The 21,139-nt window shown below is 56.0% G+C and overlaps 2 protein-coding genes across 2 annotated transcripts; one reads left to right on the top strand and one right to left on the bottom strand.

The window, feature by feature from the left end:
• Positions 1-364: 364 nt before the first annotated feature.
• On the bottom strand, positions 365-12,168 carry PARM1 (prostate androgen-regulated mucin-like protein 1). Its single transcript, XM_054172665.1, has 4 exons — positions 12,049-12,168; positions 2,215-2,898; positions 1,424-1,502; positions 365-687 (listed from the first exon to the last, which is right to left on the bottom strand). Exons 1-4 carry the CDS (start codon positions 12,095-12,097, stop codon positions 603-605), a joined length of 897 nt encoding a protein of 298 aa, XP_054028640.1. The 5' UTR covers positions 12,098-12,168; the 3' UTR covers positions 365-602.
• A 3,867-nt stretch (positions 12,169-16,035) lies between these two features.
• BTC (betacellulin) lies at positions 16,036-20,064 on the top strand. Its single transcript, XM_009895980.2, has 6 exons — positions 16,036-16,133; positions 18,726-18,821; positions 19,100-19,217; positions 19,341-19,487; positions 19,734-19,841; positions 19,940-20,064. The coding sequence occupies exons 1-5, from the start codon at positions 16,055-16,057 to the stop codon at positions 19,837-19,839; spliced, it is 546 nt and encodes a 181-aa protein (XP_009894282.2). The 5' UTR covers positions 16,036-16,054; the 3' UTR covers positions 19,840-19,841; positions 19,940-20,064.
• Positions 20,065-21,139: the final 1,075 nt, after the last annotated feature.

Below are 21,139 nucleotides of genomic sequence, written 5' to 3'. Positions count from 1 at the left end.
TCACCACAATGGTTGTTAAGCCTTGGCCCAGGCTGCCCAGGGCAGTGGTGGTGCCCCCACCCCTGGGGGGACTTTAAAGCCGTGCAGATGTGGTGCTGAGGGACGGGGCTTAGTGGTGACCTGGCAGTGTTAGGCTTACAGTTTGAGTCCCTCTTAAAGGTCTTTTCCAACCTAAGCAATGCTGTGAGACAGCAGACCCCTGTCCACTGCTGTCTCTGGCTCAGCAACCCCCATGTGTCCCCCCCACACACCCCAAGCCATGGAGCAGCAGCCTTTCAAAGGATGCCATGATGCCGGCTGACCTTCCTTCCTCTCCCTTTACCTCCCCCATCCCTTCCCCCTGTGGAATTTGGCTTCCCTTGCCCACAAAGCAAGCAGCCAGCATGTCCTGGGAACCAGTTTCCTACGCAAAGGCCAAAATTCAAGTTTATTGTGGGTGCCACACTCCCACCCACCCTCCAGTTGCCTGTCATCTGCTGCACCCACCACAACCCAGCCCTCAGCAGCGGCTTGGTGCCCAGGCATCTCCTCACCAGTGGATGCTCTGCTGCAGAAGCACTTATAAATTAAGGATTTGATTATTTTTTTTCTCATTGTCCCTGCTAGGAGTCATCATAAAGAGGGTTGTTGTAGTTGCCCCAGGAGCCATAGTCGTGGTCATCCAGAAGCCTGCCGTAGGAGGAGTGCCTGCCAGGGGAAAGCAAACCAGGCAGTGTCACCAGTTGGAGTGGTTTGTGAGTTAATTCTACTCTAGGGTGACCAAAAAAGGCAAGCATGCAAGTCCTCACTAAGTCAAGCTTTGGGATACTTTAGCAGGAATGTGGTGGGTTGAAAACTGCCCCCCAACATTATCACCATTTTCCTTTTTACACCCAATAGTGATTTAGTTACATTCTACCACTTTCTGTTCAAGATCTGTGGAGCATTTTAAAAGGTACAGCCTAAAACTACCACAAGGCAGGACCAGGACACAAAATAAGCCCAGGTAGGATTTTCCCCCCAGTGAACCAGAGTGGGACATCCTGGGGAATTAAAAAGACCTTTGCTGGTCTCAGCTGGCAGCAAAGCCTCATTCCAGCTGCTTCAGTGCTGCTGTTCATTGTCTAAGCTATGGTGAGCCCCCGTGGCAGCAGCTTGCCCTGGGGATAATTACTGGTTATGACTGTGCTGAGCAGCATCTCCAGCAGCTGAGGGAGGCTCCTCTAAAAGTGAGGAAGAAAACCAGCAACCAGCTTTTTCCATACAGATGTGGTGGGAAATGCAGCCATGCTGGGGCAAGGGGCTGCTCCCCACTCTGCTGGCCTTGGGGACAGCATCACCCCAGGGCTTTGCCCTTGAGTAACACCTAAGAGGGGCTTCAACCTCGGGGTGGGGGTCCACAGCTCAAGCATCCCACCAGGCAAGCACCCCAAAACAGCCTCACCTGATCTTGAGGTATGCTGCTGCTCCAAAAACCAGCACCACGACCACGATGACTGTCACGGTTATGGCCACGACACTCCCTGTGGAGGGTCCATCAGAAAGGGCAGAGCTCAGCTCCCAGCCCCAGAGCACTCACCCCACACCCCAGATGCTCCCAATACACCTTTGCTAGTCACCTCTGGTGGAGGGGAACACTCCCTCACTGATCCCCAAAGCTCCTGTGGAGGATGCTGGACACCCCTCTGTTTTCACAGGTGGCTTTGGGACAAGAAACATCTGAGCTTTGCTTGATGGCCATGGACTCACACCTTGATGGGAGCATCAGCACCAGCCAGTGCTAGGCTAGAAGATGCTCCAGAACCTTCCATTTCCTGACCTTATGAAGCACTTTAAGCAATTTGAGCTTGCAGAAGAGGATGAGTGAAAGCTAGTGTCAGCTTAGTGAGGTCTCCAGGAGGGAGAACAAAACCCTACCTCTTCCTAAGCCAGGCTGCACCCACTGGCCAGGTACCTGCTTCCTTTCATCCTTCAGTGTTTCAACTCACAGTTGTGCCTGAGGTTTTCATTCACATCTCCAAGCAACAGAGGTTTGGTATCTACAACTCCTTGTCTCCACTGGTGGAGCAGATGCCATAGGCTCCTCAAGGAGAGCTCAGCTTTTGCTGAATGGTGCTCCCAGAGGTTGACCATTTCTTCCTTTCCATTTTGGGGGTGAGGGTGGGGGTCTGCCCCTCTTATCTGAGCACCTTTAGGCTGACATTCTACCTGCATATGGGGAGTGGTGGTGCTCACCTGTGCTCAAGGCCCGTGGGACCTCTTCCATGATGACTCCAGTGGACAGGGTGGTTTTGCTGTTGGCTGTGGCTTCAGCTGCAGTGGGGCTCATCACAGTCACTGGGGGGGACTTTGGCTCTGTGGCCAGGCTTGATGCCATGGCCATTGTCTCCACAGGAGGAACATCCTTGGTCAGCGCTGGTGTCTGGGTGGTGCTGGGCTTCACGAGCACAGGTGTTGGGGACAAGAATGTCCCAGGGGATGAGTACAGGCCAGTGGTGGGCAGGGAGGAGGAGGGTGATGCAGGTACACCTGGGAGGCTGGAAGCTGCCCCGAGCTCTGTTGTGTCCCTTGTCAGGCTGGCAGTATTTGCTGTCCAAAGCTCTGGGGCTGTCTCCGAGGTTGATGGCACCAAGTTGGGGTTGGAGGCTACAGATGGGCTGTCTGCTGTGGTGATGGAGCTCACAGGGGCAGGAGTGGGGGACAGTGCAGCTGTGGTGGTGGCATTGTGGTTATCCCCCTCCACTGGCCCAGAGGACATCCCATCTTCAGCAGATTCTGTGGGCATGGGCAGCAAGGGCTGGCCAGGAACTGGTGTGGAGACAGCAGCATCCTTGAAGACTGGGACCTCTAGGATCCCCTCAGAGGAGAAGGGAGGGCTGGTGGGGGCAAGTGGCAGTGCTGCAGAGTCATCACCCAGCCCTGGGAGTGAGACAAAGAAGTATTAACCACAGGAAAATCCTTGGGGCAGCCTGGGCTTTGCATGAACACTGAAGAGATTGGGAATGAAGCTAGAAGGAAGTTTGTAGGTTTTAAAATGCTGAGAGCCACCTAAAAAACAAAGAGCTGGGAAGCCTCTGCATAGCTGAGGGGAGCTTTAAACCACACCAGTTGCCCCACCATGTGTCAGCACCATTTTCCCCTAAGACTGAGATCCCCCAAGCAGCTCCTCCATCTTCCCAGCACCTCCTCCCAGCAGAGCAGTGAGCTCCTCCCCAGCAGCAGCCACCCTGCAGCTGGCAGTGACAGCACAAAACACTTCTTTCTCCTCTCCCCCCCATTTCCTTGTGCATTCATTCATTTGTCTCCATTCCTTAGCATCAAGATGAGTCATTTTTTCCTCTGTCCCCACCAGCAGACTCCTGGGGCTTTTTTATCCCCCACCCCCTTTTCTACTCCATGGGGCTAAACTCAGCACTGGGCCAGCCCTAGAAGCTCCACCAGCATGGTTAAGCTAAGATTGTGCTGAGATCAGGAGGGATTTTCACTCCCAGGTATTCACTTATTTACATTCCCAGGGCATCCCAAGTCCAGCACTGGGAAAAGCAAGAACTTGCTCTGGTGTCAACAAGCCCCAGTGAACTAATTAGGAGCTTGAAGGATAAAAAACACCAAAAGATTGATTTTTGTGGGAACCCTGAGGCCAAACAGGGTCTAGAGACAGAAGCTTACATCTTGTATAAATGAGAAACAGCAGCACAGACAACTCTCATGGTAGCTCTTTGTGAGCAGGAGCTTGCAGATCATTCATGGCTGAGCACTGCTGGTGGGTACATAAGGGTCTCCTCCCCATCACCAAGCTACCCCCACCCCCAAGGAGATGCTGCCAACCACCACAGCCAAATCTGCTGTGTGTCCCCCCACCAAGTCAAACTGCAAAGCCACCCATGCAGGTGACACCCAAGACAGCAAGGAAGGACCCAGCTTGCACTAGAGGTGTTGTAAATGGGATGGAGATGCTGCTGGCCCACCATGCAACTCCTACTGCACACAGAGCTGCACCAAGAGACAGTGGTGTGTGGGAAGGACTCTGGATTGGGAGCAGGGGCTGTGCAACATGGAGCTCCTCACTGCTAAGCTCCCAGGAGAACATTCCAGGGCACAGTCAGCATCTCATGCTGAAGGAGAGAGGGAAACAATTGGAGCACAGAGACGGCAGGTTGCAGCCCCAGTGAGCAGGGCCTAAGCCGTGGGTTTGGGTGTTTGCAGCCATCAGTGCAAAGAGAAGGCTGCAGGAGGCTCATACAGCTTCACTCAACCTGCACACCTTCTGTGGAGGAGAACAGCAGAAGGGACACCTCAGCCAAGAGCTTCCAGCTCGCTGCAGCACTCTGTGTGTGTAGCACACCTCTCATGAAGGCATCTTCTGCCTAGAAACCTCAAGCATACCCTTGGCCAAGTGTTTAAAGCCAGCTCTAGGGCATGGCTTCTGCTAGAGCCTGTGGCAGGCAGGAGCACAAGTCCCTGGCATATTTAACCCCATTGGTGGGGTTTTTTTCCTGGCAATCATAGAATTCTTGTGGTTGGAAGAGACCTTTGAGATCATCAAATCCAGCCAAGATACTCCTGCTTCCCAAGCAGAAAGGTCTGGGAGCTGGGATTGAGGCCATAGGTGCTCTTCTCCCAGGGACAGGCACTTGGGAGATGCCTCTGAGCTTTCAGCTTCCTGGGGCTCTGGTTCTGTTGAGGCACAAGGCTGGTAGACCTTAGGATAAGGTAGAGGAGATGGATGACAAGCTGGAGTCTGGTTACCAAATAAGCCACCTGGCTCAGCTCCCAGCCCAAGCACAGCAGCAGGACAGCACCCAGGCATCCCACCCCCTCCTTCCCAGTTTTCCAAAGCACCCCAGGCTCCTGCGAAATCCCTGCTGTCACCAAGGCACTCTGATGCCTCCTGAGCCCTCAGGATCTGCTTGAACTTTGGAGGCAAACCGCTGGGGACCTCAGAAAGCTGGCAGTGCTGCTGGCCAGGGTGAGTCAGGGCGTTTCTGATAGGATCCAAGGGGTATAGGTTCAGAGGGTGAGCCAAAGCTGGCTGCAGGGACAGTCCCTGGCCGTTGGCTGAGCACGCCCAGCCAAGCAGGTCACAAGTCACAGGGCCATCTCCCAGGAGAGCAAGCATGCCTGAAGGCAGCACACTGCTCAGCTCAGCCCTGCTTGTCCTCATCTCCTGCTCCTGCATGGCCATTGCCAGCCAGGCTTTGGCTTCCAGTTCGCTAGTGCTGCATTAATCTCCGCCTTTGCCAGCCCTCTTCTTCTCCCAAGCCATCATCTCCATCAGGTTGTCTGGGACCCAGCAACTGCCCCGGGGTGCAGCTCTCACAGCCCTTTGCACTGCCAGAAAAGCCCAGCTGGGATCCCAGAGGCGATGCAGGCTGCTGCTCAACTGGGGCAAGGTAAAGGGACAGAAAGGAGCTGGCTGAGGAGCCCCTTGTCTGATGGACCCTCATGTTCACTGCACCCAGCTCATGGACAAGCCTGCCCCTAGGCAGCTGGGCAGCCAGAGGAGCACCCAGCTTGTCTGCAAGCCCAGTCCTCTACCAACACATCTGAAAAGGAACAGAAAAGCCAAGGTGGGGGTTCCCTTGTTTCTCCAGCACCTGGTCTGTAGGAGCTGCAGGTGTGAGCTGGGCCAGAGCGGAGCATGGAGGCAAGGGACAAAACCACCACTATGAAACTTCTTTAGGGCCACATGACTTCCAAGGCTAAAAACCCCCTCGAGCAGAGGTTTTCAGAGGGACTGAAGGACATTCACTGTCAAAGGATGCCAAGCATAGCTCAGCCAGGAGGAATCTGCTCATCTAATGCACTTAAGGCAGTTGACCACCCCGCTGGAATCTGGCTCATGGGCAGGCAGGGGACTGCCAGGACAAGGTAACTGCCTCAGAAAGCAGCACTGTCACACTTCACAGCCCCACATGAGCTTTGAGAGGTCTTTTTGTCTTGCCTAGGAGCATGGCAAAGAGCCAAGAGGAGAAAAACCTAACTCCCTATCACTCAAATATCTTGTTCTTGGGGACTATTAACCCTACTGACCTGCCCCCCTAAGGAATGAACCATCCACCTGCTGGATTACCTCACTCTCTTCTCTGTGTGCTCTTCTCTTGGCTTCTGTAAGCCACACAAAAGTAGAGGTCTCAGCTTTGCAGAAGCTGGAAGCTTCCTGTGCTGTGCTTGGGAAGCAGCTGCCTGAGCTGGGCTGGCAGCCTCTCCAGCAGTCTCTCTCAGGCACTCCAGAAGCAATCACAGCAAGCTTTGAAATTGTGCTGCCAGCTGAAAAGCAGCATTAAAAAAAAGACAAGAGAACATCTCCAGCCCCAGTGAATGACATCAGATGGAGCAGCTATGCCACAGCAAACAAACATCCACTGATAAGGCAGAGATGGAGCTCTTAACAAGCTTCTCTTCGTGACTCATCACATCTGATGTAACTACCAGAAGGTCCACATGACCTCATCAACACAACACATGCCTGCTCTCAGTCTGAATTAACCAAGGCACCCATAACCCCAGCTGCAGTAGATGGTGCTCCTCTGGCAGCCAAAGTCCCAGAGATAATGAGTTTCTGCAGCATTAATATGATTTCTTCTCCCTCCCAGCAGCTTCTCCTGCCTGCACTCACTCAAGGAATCTGCCCAGCCTTTCTGATCAAGATTTCTAACACCATAAGAAGAAGCCACTGCAACTAACAGGTCTGTTGGGCACCCACAGCATTGGGGTGCCCAAGAGCAGTGAGGTTGGGCACAGCTTTCCAGGCTAGCTCAGCAGCTTCTTCTGGGACAGAAACCACCATAAGCATAGGACCAAGACCATACTGAAGCTAAAGTCCACAGTAACCTCACTGGATACCCACCAGACCTATCCAGAGCAGACAAAACAGGATGCTGGCACAGCCCCACCCTCTGCTTAAGACAAGAGGACACATGAAGTTCTAGGGTCAACACAAGAAACAATCAGAAGAAGCACCAGAACATCACCACAGACAAAAGAAGAGTAAGTTAGAGACAACCCACTCACAACACAGGTCCAAAAGTCCTCCGCTGTACACCCACCATAGCTGAGCTTCACAGGGCTCTTGGTCTTGGCCCAGTGGCTACATGGGTTCCTAGTGAGGCATGTGGGGGTGATCAGAGGCTGTTAGCACAGCTGGGAACTCCAGCTGGTGGCTGGAGCTGTGTCCTGCCTGTGTAACATTGCTAAGGGTGTGAAAACCACCACGGATGATTGGTTGTGGGTGCTGGTACTGGTGAGGGAAAACATCTACCCTAGGATGAGTTCTTCTTTCAGCTTTATTTAGAGGAGCAACTGGACCCTCAGATGTAAAATAAGTTGGCTCACTCTGGGTGATGTGTTTGGTGGTGCACAACCTTCTCTGACCTTCTGCAGGTCCTACATTCTGCTGCTTCTCACCAAGTCACGATGACAGAGTAGCCCTGACCCTGCAGCACGTGGTGGTTTACAACCAGGGGGAGTGATGCAGAGCAATAAAACAATTCCTCTTTAAATACAGGCCAAGAGCTTCCTGTTTGTGACCTCATTGGCTTGCTTTTGGTTTCTGTGGCTGGGGATTCCCATCTCTTGTGCTGGGTTTCTGCAGGTGCCTTCCCCCCTTGCTCGTGGTCAGGTGTAGCTTTCATTGAAGGAACAGCAATTCCTTCACAGCTGTAGAACTGTTACCATCTGGCTGTAAATGGCTGAAGGTCTCCTCGTGGTGGCTGAAACTAAACAAAGCTGGGTTTGGCTTTGGGCTCAACTTGTCCTTCAAGCTATTCAGCGCTGGGGCTTGCCTCACCTTCTCTGCCACCATGTGATTTGGTCTTTGGTGGTGATCATTTTCCTCCTCTCTTGTTAGAGAGGCCCATCTGCAGTCAACGAGGGTCTGACTAAGCTCTGCACTGATCTGAGAGAAAGAACAGGAGCATGCAAACACTTTGAACCTGTGCTTCTATTCTCCTAGGCCACTGTTGCAGTGCCCTACCTCCTTGTCCCTAAGAAATAAGGGTGACAGGAATATTTGGAAGCAGCTCTGCAGGAGCTAAGCCCTCTCTCAGACCCAGCAAACTTTCCATGCTATCCCAGAGGTAGCACTCAGCTGGTCAGGCACTGTGAAATCGTAAATCTTGGCCACCTCTGGCTGCTGTTGAGCTTCAATTAATAAACCAGGGCCAGCATGGTGGCTCTCCAGGTCCCTAGCAAAGCTCCAGCACTGCAGGTGTGTGTTGGTGACCTCTTAACACTAGCAGGAGCAGCCCTGGATGATATGCTGCTTCTTTGGTGCCTGCTCAGCTCCTGCTGCATCACCTCTCAACATCAGGTTGTGGTGGTATAAAACCAGATGCAGGAGGAGGAAGAACCCAAGTGGGACAGCCAAGAAGCATCAGCATCATCAAGGGAAAAGACAAAGCTGAAGGAAGAAGTCAAAGCCACCAGGTCAGATGAATCTGCAGTTGCTCTGATTTAGTGGTGAGCTGAGCTGGCTTCCTGCATGATTACTTTTCTTCTGCTGCATGGTCATTAAGTGGTTTAGGTCTAATTGCTCCAAAGCATGAAATTTTCCATAGCTAAGAGAAACAGCTACACAATGGAAATCAGCATGATATCTCCACATGTCCCTCACCATCCAGAGGCCCCATCCTTGGGGAAGAAGCTGTCCCAAAGATGCTGCTAGCCAGGGCACTCTGGTGATGTCCCTTGGCAGCCCTCCTTGAGGATGCTGAGGAGTTGCTGCTGAGCAAACCCATCAGTGGCCACCTCCTTGGATCTATGACTTGCACCAACATCTCTGTTAGCTGTCTCTTTGCAAAATGTAAGGGCAAACTCCAGCACATCAACCTGGGTGCTTTGGGAAAGCTGGCAAGAAGGGGCTCCAAGTGAGATCTTCACTAGCTGGTGGGTCATGGCCTGGCTTGGGAGCAGCAGCTGCTCTTCTCCAGGCTATTGCATAGGAGGAAGGAGCTAACACAGGGGCCTGACTTGCTCTTACACCTTTTTCAGACCCTGAGGAAAGCTGTTGTAAGCTAATTGCTCCTGAGGAACCAGGCAGACAGCTTCACCATAATGCTGTTTCTGCTCTTCCCAGCTAAAAATGAAATGAAGATGGTTACCTACATGCTACATAGTCCTTGTGGCCAGTTCCTTCCTTGCCTGGGGCAGGTCCAGGTCCTCCTCAGGCACCCATCTGCCCTAATGTCCAAAGTCAGCAGCAAGGGCTGTGGGTTCCCCAGCAAACCCACCCTTCACAGCAGCTGCAGGACTGGGTGGCCCTTCATGTGAAGAGAACATGGTGTTTCCCCTCCCCAGCACTGTGCTGCTTCATTTATCAACTCGTGAAGCCCTTGATCCTGAAGCCACAATGAAATTGGAGCAGAAAAGAAGGTGAAGAGAAGTTCTTAGAGGTTTTTCTCCTGAATGACAAAGCAGCATGTGGCTACTGGGCTGCAGCCAGAGGTGCCTGATCAAGATCAGTGGTGGAAAACCTCCATGTTCCTGGAGAACCCCTGGCTGGCAGGGCCCTGTGACCTCCTTGGGCTGCCACCTCACCTGGTGGCTTTAGCCCTGTTGGTGTGAGCTTTGCCCTCGTTAAGAGCAGCACTTGACAGCACCAATTCTTTCTGAAACGATTTTTTTGCTTGATTTCAACACAAAATACTTCCAGATGTTTCATGTTACAGGTTTCAAACAGACCCCTCACGATTCACTTTCCCATCCTGGAGATGGCTCTGGAGCCAGCCAGAAGTGCTGCAAAGAGCAGCTCAGCCCAAGTGACAGCCCAGCAGCTAACTACTGCTCTTGGCCAGCTGCTAATTGCTGCTTCTAGGAGCAGCTTTTGAGATGCATCCCTTCCATCCTAGCCTTCCCCAGGAGGGGAAGCAATTGGGTTCAGCACAGGATTTTTTGGAGGATCTTCTGGTATTAGAGGCTGAAGCTATTGCTCATTTGGCCTGGGTGAGGGGATGAAGAAGTCCCCATCTCCCCTGTCCTTCAGCTCACATATGGTGGAGTGAAGCCAGGAGCGCTCAGAGCTTGTTCTCCAAGGCAGCTCAAAGCAGCTGATGGGGCCAGGCTCTGACACCCCTCCCCAAGCAGCTTTTCTCCTCCCCAGAAGCATCTTGTAGAAGCACCCAAAGCCTTTCAAGCAAAAACCTGCCTCTTGCAGGTCCTTTCAAACACTTCAGCTGCTGGCAGGGTGAATTGCTGAAGGGGGAAGAGGGCTTGGGGGTGCACCAACCACTTGTATGGGGTTGGGCATGTCAGGAAAGCAGAGCAGGTTTGGATTTGCATCCAGAGAAGGAGTAATAACAGGATAAAAACTTCCTCATGCAAGATGCTCTTATTTAATTATGTGGCCAGGCAAAGCCCAGCTGTATTTTCCTCCTAGGCAGTGACGTCCTTGCTACCACTAAGTCCTGAAGAATGAGCTTGGAGCATGTTTAAATCATTCCTTTTGCTTTCTCATGGCTTGATAAATGTATTTTTAAGTATTATTTCTATGGGGACAGAAAGATTTTTGGGCCTTGGGGGTGTTTGGGAGCAGTCTGAGAGGCATAGGACTGTACTCCAGGGAAATGTTTCCCTGCTCCTCTGCCAAGCCTCGCTGGCCTTGGTGCTTCAGAGAGGGATGGTCGTGGGAACAGCTTTGGGTTTGACCTGAGTGCTGGGAAAAACCCGCCTCCCAGCCCCCAAGTGGCTGTGGGCTGGCTCCCAGCAGAGGTTGGTCACTTTCGAATGGGTGGCCAGGCAGAAGATGGTGAAGGAGGTGAACTGCATTCCTAGCATCCTTGTGGAGCAAAATATAGATTCATCCAAGGGATGCAGCTGCCCAGGGAGGTGTTTGAGGCCCTGTCCCCAGGCACATTCAAGATCACACTCAGTGTGGCCCAGGGCAACCTGCTCTAGTTGGAGGTGTCCCTGCTGACTGCAGGGGGTTTGGACAAGATGACCTTTGAGGGTCCCCTTCCAACCCAATGCAATCTGTGAATCCCCAAATGCACTTGCTGGGAAAGTAGGGAACCAAGAGCTCACTGGCAAACTCCCCTTTGCAAGGAGAAGGATCCATCCCTCCCTCCCTCCCGCCCCTTGCAGCAGTGAGGTCACCTCACAGGGGAAGGTCTCCCACAAGGTGACGTTGTCCAGGGTGCCGGACCTCCTGCAGGCATAGCCTCCCTAGCTGCTGCTTTGGGGAGATGGCTGGGGGGGGCTTTTGCAGGGAGCTCCAAACCTGAGCCAGCCTGATGCCCTGGCACCACAGAGACTCAGTGCCAGCTCTGCCCAGCGTGTCCCTCTTGCCCACGTCCCTGTCGCTCGGTTATGCAAGAGCATTTGTCATGGCCCTGAGCAGCCAGCGCCTGGTGGTGTTTATCAAAGCCCAGCTCAGAGCAAGGGGAAACCTGTCATTTGAAAGTGCTCCCTGTCACACCAGCTGGGCACTGACTGAGCTGTCTGCCCTGCCTGGCTTCAGTGATGTCACTTCGGGTGTTCCTGTCAAAGAGGGAGCTTGATACAGCTGAGGGAGGGGGGCAGATGGAAGGGAGATGCCTTTAGCCGGGTGAGGAAAGCTGCTGGGTGTGCAGGAACCTTTCTGCTCGTGGCCAGGATGAGCGATGAAAGCTCCTTCAAAGCAGCGAAGATGCTGGGCAGAGGGCTGCAAAGCTTGGGGGGGAGATGCTGGTTGTCCCCTGAAGTTGTCCTCCTGCCTGCTGGCTTCAGAGACCCTGCTGGGGACCTCTGCGGGGCAAGGGGTGAGGAAAAAGAGGGATGAAACCCCTCTCACCCAGCCCTGCGAGGGGGCGGGGGTTGGGGGGTTGGTTGGGGGGTGGGGAGGGAGATGAGTGGGACCAGTGGGAACCAGTAGGAACCAGCAGAAGCCCTTCCTCAGGCATCTGGGATCTGGGAGCCGGGCTGTCCTTGGCAAGGGGGTGGCTGCCTTCCTCCCTGTCCCTATGACATCGCTCCCAGCCCCGCAACGGGGATCGCCGGTACCCCCCAGCCCAGTAATTCCCCAGCCCTGCAGCGGAGGTGTCCGGTACCCCCCAGCCCGGTGCCCCCAGCCCCGGTGCGGCGGCGGGCACTTACCTGCCGGGAGGAGGAGGAGGGCGAGGAGGAGGCGGCAGCAGCAGCCCATGGTGCCGGCGGGGCTGGCAGCCGTGGTGGGAGGGATGGACGGACAGCCCGACAACCCGGCCCCGCTCCCTGCCCGCCCGTCGCCGCCGCCCCGGTCCGGCCCCCGCCGCCGCCCCCTGCTAGCTCCCGGCGCACAGCGGCACCTGCCGGTACCGGGCACCAGACGGGGCAGCGGCTGCAGGGCATCAGCGGTGGGTGTCGGGAGCTGGACACAGGTCACTGAGCAGTCCATACTGGGATTGACAGGTGGCATCCAGCACTCTGCCCTGGGTGGAGGTACTGGGCACCCGGTACTGGTACTGGCTGCTGGGCATCGCACCAGGAGCCAGCCCCAAGAGTGGCACATCAGCCGTGAGGACCAGGCACGGGGAGCTCTTGTCCCAGCTGGTGGCATTGGCTGGGTTCTCAGGGTGCCCAGTGGCACTGTCACTTCTCCCCTCTCCCTCCCTGGGGTCATACTGAGCAGAATTTGGGATTTTAAAGATAAACTTTTTTTTTTTTCTGTTTTCCAGCCTGGAGAAGGCTCCAGGGAGACCTGGTGGCCTTACAGGGGCTGGTCAGAAAGCTGGGGACAAACCTTTGAAGAGGTCCTATTGTGACAGGACACGGGGGGGTGGTTTGAAACTAAAAGAGGGAGATTCAGAGTAGAGAGAAGGAAGAGATTTTTTATACTGAGGGTGGTGAGACCCTGGCCCAGGTTGCCCGGAGAGGTGGTGGTTGCCCCATTCCAGGTCAGGCTGTCTGGGGCTCTGAGCAACCTGCTTGAGCTGAAGATGTTCCTCCCGGGGGATTGGACTAGATGACCTTTAAAGATCCCTCCCAGCACAAACCATGCCATGATTCTATGGAATGCTGTGTGTGCACCTTGCCAGGGCATCCCTCTCCCCTTGGAGGAACATGGAGCAGATGTCTCCTCCTGCCATGGCTGGATGGGGATGCTTCCTCCAGCTCCCAGTGCCCAAGGGATCCAGCCAGGAGGGACCTATGACACAGCAGGAGGTACAAGTGCCATTTTTTTCACCTCTTTCCTTCTGCAAGTGTTTTCAGGCTGAACTCATCTTCTCCAGGCTTTCACATGCTTGCCACAGAGAAAGATGTCCCCAAAGCTGGGCCACGGCCAAGCTGTCTTTCACTGGGGTTACAAAGCCATCTCCTCTGGCACATTGTGTGGCCTTTTCCTGGGATGGATCCTGGCTCCAGGCCCAAAACAGCAGGACACAAAATCCAAGTCATCTGGCTTGGATGGTGGCTGCCTTGTCATACATAGAATTGGGCAGCATCAGCATCTCAGGTCTCCTTGAAACCTTCTCTCCACTTGGGAGGAGGAAAAGTAATGTCCTTATTGCTGCAGGAGCTTGGTGCTGTGGGAACCGTGTGATAATTTCCTTCCCACTGGGCTCCCATCCATTTTTTGGACTTCCTTTTGCAGGAGGTGCTGTATGAGTCCATGGGCAGCAGGAAGTTGCCAAAGAGAGGGCAGGGCTGGGCACGGCTGCTGCTCCTCACCATGGAGCTGGGTGCAAATCCAGAACCTCGGGTGGGCTCCAGGATGCCAAGGGCTGCGGGAGACTTTCAACATCCCTGCCAGGAACGTCCTTGGGCTCCAGCTGCCATCTGCTGGTCACCTCTGGCTGGTTTCCTCTGCTTGGCCACCTCTCCTGATCACAGCTGCCTGGTCTCATCAGCATCGCCACCTCTGCCTGGTCTCATGGTCACAGCTGGTGGGGGGTTTGGAGCACAGCCCTGTGAGGAGAGGCTGAGGGAGCTGGGGTTGCTTAGCCTGGAGAAGAGGAGGCTCGGGAGAGACCTAATTGCTCTCTACAACTACCTGAAGGGAGGTTGTAGCCAGGTGGGGTTTGGTCTCTTCTTCCAGGCATCTAGCACCAGAACAAGAGGACACAGTCTCAAGCTGTGCCAGGGAAGGTTTAGGCTGGATGTTAGGAAGAAGTTCTACACAGAAAGAGAGATTGGTCATTGGGATGTGCTGCCCAGGGAGGTGGTGGAGTCCCCATCACTGGAGGTATCACAGTATCACAGTATCACAGTAACTAAGGTTGGAAGAGACCCCAAGGATCATCAAGTCCAACCTGTTCCAACAGACCTCACAACTAGATCATGTCAGCAAGTGCCACGTCCAATCTCCCCTTGAACACCTCCAGGGACGGCGACTCCACCACCTCCCTGGGTGTTTAGGAAGAGCCTGGCTGAGGCACTTGGTGCCACGGTTTAGTTGATCAGATGGTGTTGGATGATAGGTTGGACTTGATGATCTCAAAGGTCTCTTCCAACCTGGTTAATTCTTCTCTTCTCTTCTCTTCTCTTCTCTTCTCTTCTCTTCTCTTCTCTTCTCTTCTCTTCTCTTCTCTTCTCTTCTCTTCTCTTCTCTTCTCTTCTCTTCTCTTCTCTTCTCTTCTCTTCTCTTCTCTTCTCTTCTCTTCTCTTCTCTTCTCTTCTCTTCTCTCTACTTGGTCTCAAGGCTACCTCTGTCTTGGGACTGCAGCTCTTTTAAAATCTCCTTAGAGTGCTTTCTCTGTCCAGTTTTGTCCAGTTATGAGGGATGCCAAAGGGAGATCATTTTCTTTTGGTGGGCAGAAGGACTTTTGCTGCCTTTGCCCACTCCACCGGGGTGAAGTCAGCTCCTCTTGGGTGGCCCTGTGTCACATCCAGCTGCCAGCTGCTGGTTTCCCTGTTCTTGCCCAAGTCCCCACTGCCCTCACCAGAGCTTTGCAATGTTTCTCCAATGGTTCAGCACACTGTGTTCTTTGGAGGGGGCTTGGGGATGGGTTCTCTCACCCCACTGGCTGAAAAGCCAGGGTGGCTGTGAGCTGAGGGGCTGGTGGAACTGGTATGCTGAAGCTTGCAGCTGGGATTTTTGGCTGGCTGGGGCTACAGGAGATCACTCACCCCCTGGCCAGCAGCCAAATGGCATGGCTGGGTGGCTGCCAGCGCTTGCATTAATAGCTGCCAGCTCGCGGTTTGAGGTCACCCGTTCTTTCCAGTACTTCATTTCCCACCCCTTATTTCACGCCTGTAACGAGGCGGAGCAGGCAGCAGCGCCCCCACCCCTCCCTGCCTGCCCTCTTCTTTGCTGGGCAAATGTCTCTTGCTCTTCTTGAGACCAGGACGTCACCAACTTATGGCACCACATCCCAGCTGAGCATCCACAGGTCCCTTCCAAACCTTAACATCCTGTGATCCTGTGATCCCTAGATGCCAGGATAGGACTTGCCAGTATCCTGGGGGCCACCTTTACTTCCCTGGGGTTCCTCTTCTCCTTAGGACATGGCTCAGGGGACCAGAATCATACTTCCAAGGAAAAAAAAAAACCCACCAAACAACAAACAAAACAAGCACCAGAAATCCAAACCCCCCACAAGCCCCAAGGCCAGGGCGCAGAGGCTTGTGCCAAAGGCGCAGCCCCTTCCAAATAACTTGTAGCTGCCGTCACTGCCTGCCGAGGGCTTTGGGACGGTTTTATTAGCAGCTCGCTGTGCATAAATCTCTCTTCTCATAACACACCCTCCGGAGGTGAAGAGCTCTGGGGAGGTGAAGCTGGGCTCCAGCCCCACGCCCTCCAGCCCTGTGGGGAGGAGAACGCCCGGAGCCCCCCTTGGAAACTGGGATGGTGGGATGGGGGGCACCCCTCTTGCTCTCTGAATCCCCAGGGAGAGGCAGCTGTTGGATGCCTCCTGCACTCGCTGCTCCGGGCAAGAGGGGACCTGGGGGGACAGTGACACTCTTGGGGTGTGGACATGCCTGGGGAGGGGACACGCGTGGGGAGGGTCTCGATAGTTGAGGACTCCCAAGGGATGCTCCCGCCAGGGTAGGAGCCGGGCAGCTGGAGGAGGAGGAGGGCGGCGGTGCTGGCAGCGGCCGCCCCTGTCCCGCCGGGGCCCGCCCCGCCCCGCCGCAGCCGCCGGGCACCGGGCAGGCGGCGGCGGCGGCGGCGGCAGCGCGCATGGAGGCGGCGGCGGCCCCGGCCCCGGTCCCGAGTGGCGGTCCCGGTACCCTGCTGCTCTGCCTGGTCCTTGCCTCCGGTAAGCACCGGGCACCGGCTAGGTGCTCCCCCTTCACTGTCCCGGTCCGGTGTCCCCTGCTCCTGCCCGGTGCCACCCTCCGTCCCGGCCCTGACTTCTCTCTGTCCCAGCTCGGGCTGGTCCTGCTGCTGCCCCTGTCCCGTTCGGCTGCTTCCCAGTTCCACGCTGGTGCTTTTCCACCTGTCTCCCGCTGCCGTTTCGGTGCTCCCCTGTGCCTGTCCCGGTGCTACCCTACCCCATTCCACTGCTCCCCCAGTCCCATCCAGCTGCTCCTCTTTCTCTCACTGCCCCCCACCTCAATTCCATCCCATCCCATCCATCACGCTGCTCCCCCAAGTCCCAATGTTTGCCATGCTCCAGTCCTGTCCCGGGGACTTCCCTGTGTCCCCTGAACAATTCCATCTCAGTCCTTCTCTCCTGTCCTGCTCCTGTTTACTCACTCCTGTCCCTGTGCTCCCCAGTGCTTCCCTGCACCCATGCCTGTGCCCCGGTTCCCATCCTGATACCATCATCCCATCCCAGCGCTCACCCCATCTTGGTTGGGAATCTCTGAATCCCTTGGGGCCAGCATGGGGCTAGGGGGTGTTGACTGGACCCTGAAGCAGAACTGGGATATTTTTCCCCCCGTGTTGATGGGGCACTGCTCACGGGTGCCTGAACTCCTGAATTTCTCCATCCTTGGCAGCACCAGGGCTGGGGGATATGGGGGTAACCTGTTTGGGAAGTGTGTGTGGGAAACCTGCTCAGGGCTGGCAGGAGATAACCCTGGGTAGGGCTGAACATCATCTGGGTTTGGCGATACTCTCCCAGGTAGAGTGCCAGCCCTGGGGTTTCAGGGGAGCTGTCCCCTGCACTGGGAGCAGTTTGGGCTTGGCCCTTTGGCAGGGCTGGTGAGATCGCTCAGCGAAACCTGCCCAACCTGTGCTGGCAGGAGGAAATCAAAGGTGGCTGACCTGGTTTGGGGCTGAGGTGTCCATCAGAGCAAGGCAAATGCCCTGGGTGGCTGCTCTCCTGCAATTCAGGCTTTCCCAGGGGAGCCTGGAGGGTGTTATGAGAAATAATCATGTGTTTGGGATGCTGTCCTGGCTTATCTCTGGCTGTTCAGGGAAGGCTGCAGCCAGAGATAGCAGAGCTCTGCATGTATAAAAGAGATGAGGTTGTTTGCACCCACAGCTCCTGGACACTGAGAGATGGGTGTCGGGGGGGCACCAACCCCCCAGAGCTGGCAGTGCCACTGGGGTTCTTGCCAAGGGGCTGCCAGCCTGGGGGATGCCAAAGTTCTGCATCTGGATGTAATAAGGGTGGGGATCTCGTCTTGGTGGGGAGCTTTCCATGCTGAGCTGTGAACTTGGTCACCGGGGTGAAGTCAGACTCCCGCCCTGCGCTGCCACGTGCCCCTGCCACACACAGCTGGTTCCTGGTGGGCAGCTGCTCCATGGCTCATCCCCTGGCTCTCCCCAGCATCTCACACCCCGCTGGCTGGGCCAAACTCTGTGGTGGGCTCCACCTCCTCCCAGCCTGGGTCTTTCAGCTGGGGAGGGGATGCTCGCTGGTGGGGAAGTCCTGCTGGAGGCTTGTCCCTGGTCTCGTAGCAGCTCTATTCCCCAAAGCACGTCGCTAGCGCAGTGGTGCCTATATATAGCCAGCAGGGACGTGTGTGCTGGGCACTCACTGCCATGGAACTGGGGGGACACTGGAGACTTGGCCAAGCAGCACTGCTGCTGCTGCCAGGGTGCTAAAGGGCTGGATGGGAAAACAGGTACTGGGAAATGATGCTGCCTGGGCCCAGCTGTCCAAATTCCCCCTCACACGGAGGCCTTGGCACAGCTGAGCTATCAAGTCACCAACTGGGGTGGGAAACACCTCTCACCTCGGCGTCCCACCCTCACGGGAGCCACCCAGCACCCTGCCACATCAGGCAGGACCTGTCGAGGCTCCCCTGGGTGCCACCGCAGTGGGGTGAATCGGTGGGGAGGGCTGGGCTGGCAGCAGGGCCGTGCTGAGTCAGTGCTGGTATGCCAGCGATCCGGTTACCGCCGCCGTGACGCGCCCGGGGCTGTGCCAGCTCCCGGCTTCATCCCATGGCTACAGCGAGTGTGGTCGCCCTGTTTCCAGCTTGGCTCATACTGGGAATCACATAACCCAGTGAGCAATGCTGCAGTGGGCACTTGCACACTGGGCTTTGCTGGGTGTTTAGCTGCAGTGCTGCCTGTTCTGCAACCGGTGCATTTTTGGTCATCCCAAACCCAGGCTCCTCCAAAAGGACAATGCAGCAAGCAGGACCTCCCTGAATCCTCCCCAGGAAAAAGGGCTGCTGGCTGCCTTCAGGCGGAGCTGTGCCCCCCAAAACCCACCCCACAGCCTCCCAGACTCCCATGCTGGGGCACTGGTGGGTGAAGGGGGTGGGTGGGGTCCAGCTTTCTCTCCTCCTCCCACCTGGGGAAAAGCTGATGCTGCCAGGGAAGAGGAGCCATGGGCACAGCTGTGGAGTATTTTACTGGTCCCCTCCCTGCAGTGAGGGCTGGGAGACTGGTGGTGGTGGTGATGCTGGGATTGTGGCTGGGCTCTGAGCCACCTCTGCTGTGCTTTCAGGCCTGGCAGTTCTCAGCGGCGTGGGCGCCGACGCCAACGTCACCACAGGCCATGGCACAGAGGGGCCCATCTGTGGCACAGCTGAGGGATGCACAGGTAAGGATGCTCTGGGGACCTGAGGGGTTTGGATGGGAGCTGGGTGTGTGGGAGTGGATCAGGGTGGGTGACAGGCAGGGTATTTTGTCTAGGATAGCTGTGTGGCATTCACCAAACTGGGAAGTGGTCATGGCTGGAACTCCACAGCCAAGGCCACACGTGCTGGTGGCTCAGCTTGGACCTGCCGTGGAGATGAACCAGCTGTGGGATTCTGCTGCCTCTGGGCAGAACTGTAGCCCCTCAGTGGGGGGGGATTTCTTTGTCCTTGTCACCCCCAGGGAATGTGACACAGCTGAAGCGGCAGGGACACTTCTCCAGGTGTCCGGAGGAGTACAAGCACTACTGTGTCAAGGGGAGATGCCGCTTCCTCCTGGCTGAGGAGACACCAGCTTGTGTGTAAGCCACCACCAGTGGGGACATGGTGGCACCAGGCTGGGGATGCCGTGCCTATCTTCCCAGGAGGAGGGGGGGCATGGGCACCACGATGGTTTTTTGAACACTCCCTGTGCCATGGGGCAGGTGTGAACAAGGCTACACGGGGGCTCGCTGTGAGAGGGTGGACATCTTCTACCTGCGAGGTGACCAGGGCCAGATCGTGATCATCTCCGTGATTGCTGCCATCGTCACACTCATCATCCTCGTCGTCTGCGCCTGCATCTGCAGCCAGTACGTGGAGAGGGGGAGACAGGGTGAGGGGTGGGAAGGGGCAGCCCTGGGTTGGGAGTGAATCCTGCCCACCTCCACCAGCTTGGGGTAGGTTGAATTTGGGCTGACCTCCTCAGGTGGGACATGGCCTCTGAGGGTGCTGGGAGGTGCATGGATCATCGCTTCAGGGCTGGAGACCATCTAGAGCCTCTGCAGGGTGAATTCTGCTTTGTTTTGAGTGGGGTTTAATTATCACCCACTCTCCAGCCACTGTCGGAAGCAGCGCAGGAAGAGGAAGGCGGAAGAGATGGAGACATTAAACAAGAATTTGCCTTCCAAAAGCGAGGATGTGCTGGAGACTGGCATCGCGTGAAGGTGTGTGGGGCTGGGAGGGGACAGCAGATCCCTGGGTGGTGGAGACTCCCAGCTGGGGACAGCCACTGAAGCTGCAGACCTCTCCCCTCTCTCCACAGGAGCTCCAGGTACCTGCGGGCAGGTCCCGGACAGTGGCAGTGGCTGGAGTGATGGACAAGGGCTGAATCATACAACATCTTCAATAAAGGGGTGATGGGAAGGTGTCCACGTGTTGCTGTGGTCCCTATGGACCCTCTTGCCACCATCCCACACTGCTCCCCAAACTCCCCCATGCCACCCCCAGCACCAGTGACCTTTTCCCCACCATTTTGCCTGCGTCGCACAGCCTTTTCCCCAGCCGCCACCACCATACCCCACAGCTCTGTCCAGGCCAAGGGGGTACGGAAAAATGCCCCCCCTCTAGCAGCAGTGCTGATACTGGGGGCTGCAGTGCCGCAGTGTGTCCGCCAGGCGGCGCCACTGTACGGAGCAGGTGCGGGGGTTTTGATTCCCCGTGCGGCCACCTGGGGGCGCCGCTGCCGCGGAACCGGCCGTGTCGTGCGGCGCTTGAGAACTGATCGTGGGCACCAGGGGAAGAGAGGATTGCAGGCGCCGGCCTGGCTCCCCCCGGCTTTATTAGCGGGCGCTCCAAGCCCCAAGGCCACGCCGTTGCGTCTGCGGAGCCCCTGGTAACGCGGTCACTTGGGCACCGGCGCTTGTTCACCTGCCGCAAGAGGCGATGATCGGTGAAAACGAGCAGAAGGGATTAGCGGCAGCCGCTAATCGAGGCTCAAACCTCCGTGGTTGTGCGCTGCTGGTCCTGCCCTGTGTATGTGCTTCCTCTTTGGCCTCCGGAGCCGCGCCAGGACTGGCCAGTACCGGAGCGAGGATACCGGTCACGATCTGTGGCGTGGGGCGCGTGGACGGAGCCCCGGTCAGGGAGCTTCTCCTGGGTCTGTGCGGACAGACTGATGTGAGGATGGAGCAGTACGGGGGTGTAGACTCCGGCATTCGTTTTGCAGTTACTGAGCAGCAGGGCTGCTTTCGACTGCTGGCAGCCGCCCTCCCTACCCCCCCAAGAGGGACAAAATTAAAATCCTTGGTGGGGGGCAGTTAGAAACTGAGGCTGCTGCGGGTTAGAGCTTGGGAGGACCGCTGCAAGTGCATATATGGTGCTGTAAAACTGTAATGACGACTTAGAATCCTGACTGGGGAGATACACAGGCTCTGTTGGAATTGTTTCTGGGATAAGGCAGCAGAGAGAGTGTCCCAGGAGCATTAAGTTATATTTCTCCAGAAAGGATATGAACAGAATCCTG

The sequence above is a fragment of the Dryobates pubescens genome, chromosome 24 (genome assembly GCF_014839835.1).
Source record: "Dryobates pubescens isolate bDryPub1 chromosome 24, bDryPub1.pri, whole genome shotgun sequence".
Lineage (NCBI taxonomy): Eukaryota > Metazoa > Chordata > Aves > Piciformes > Picidae > Dryobates > Dryobates pubescens.
The sequence above is the reverse complement of the archived record's forward strand: the minus strand, read 5'-3'. Positions and strand labels throughout refer to the sequence as shown.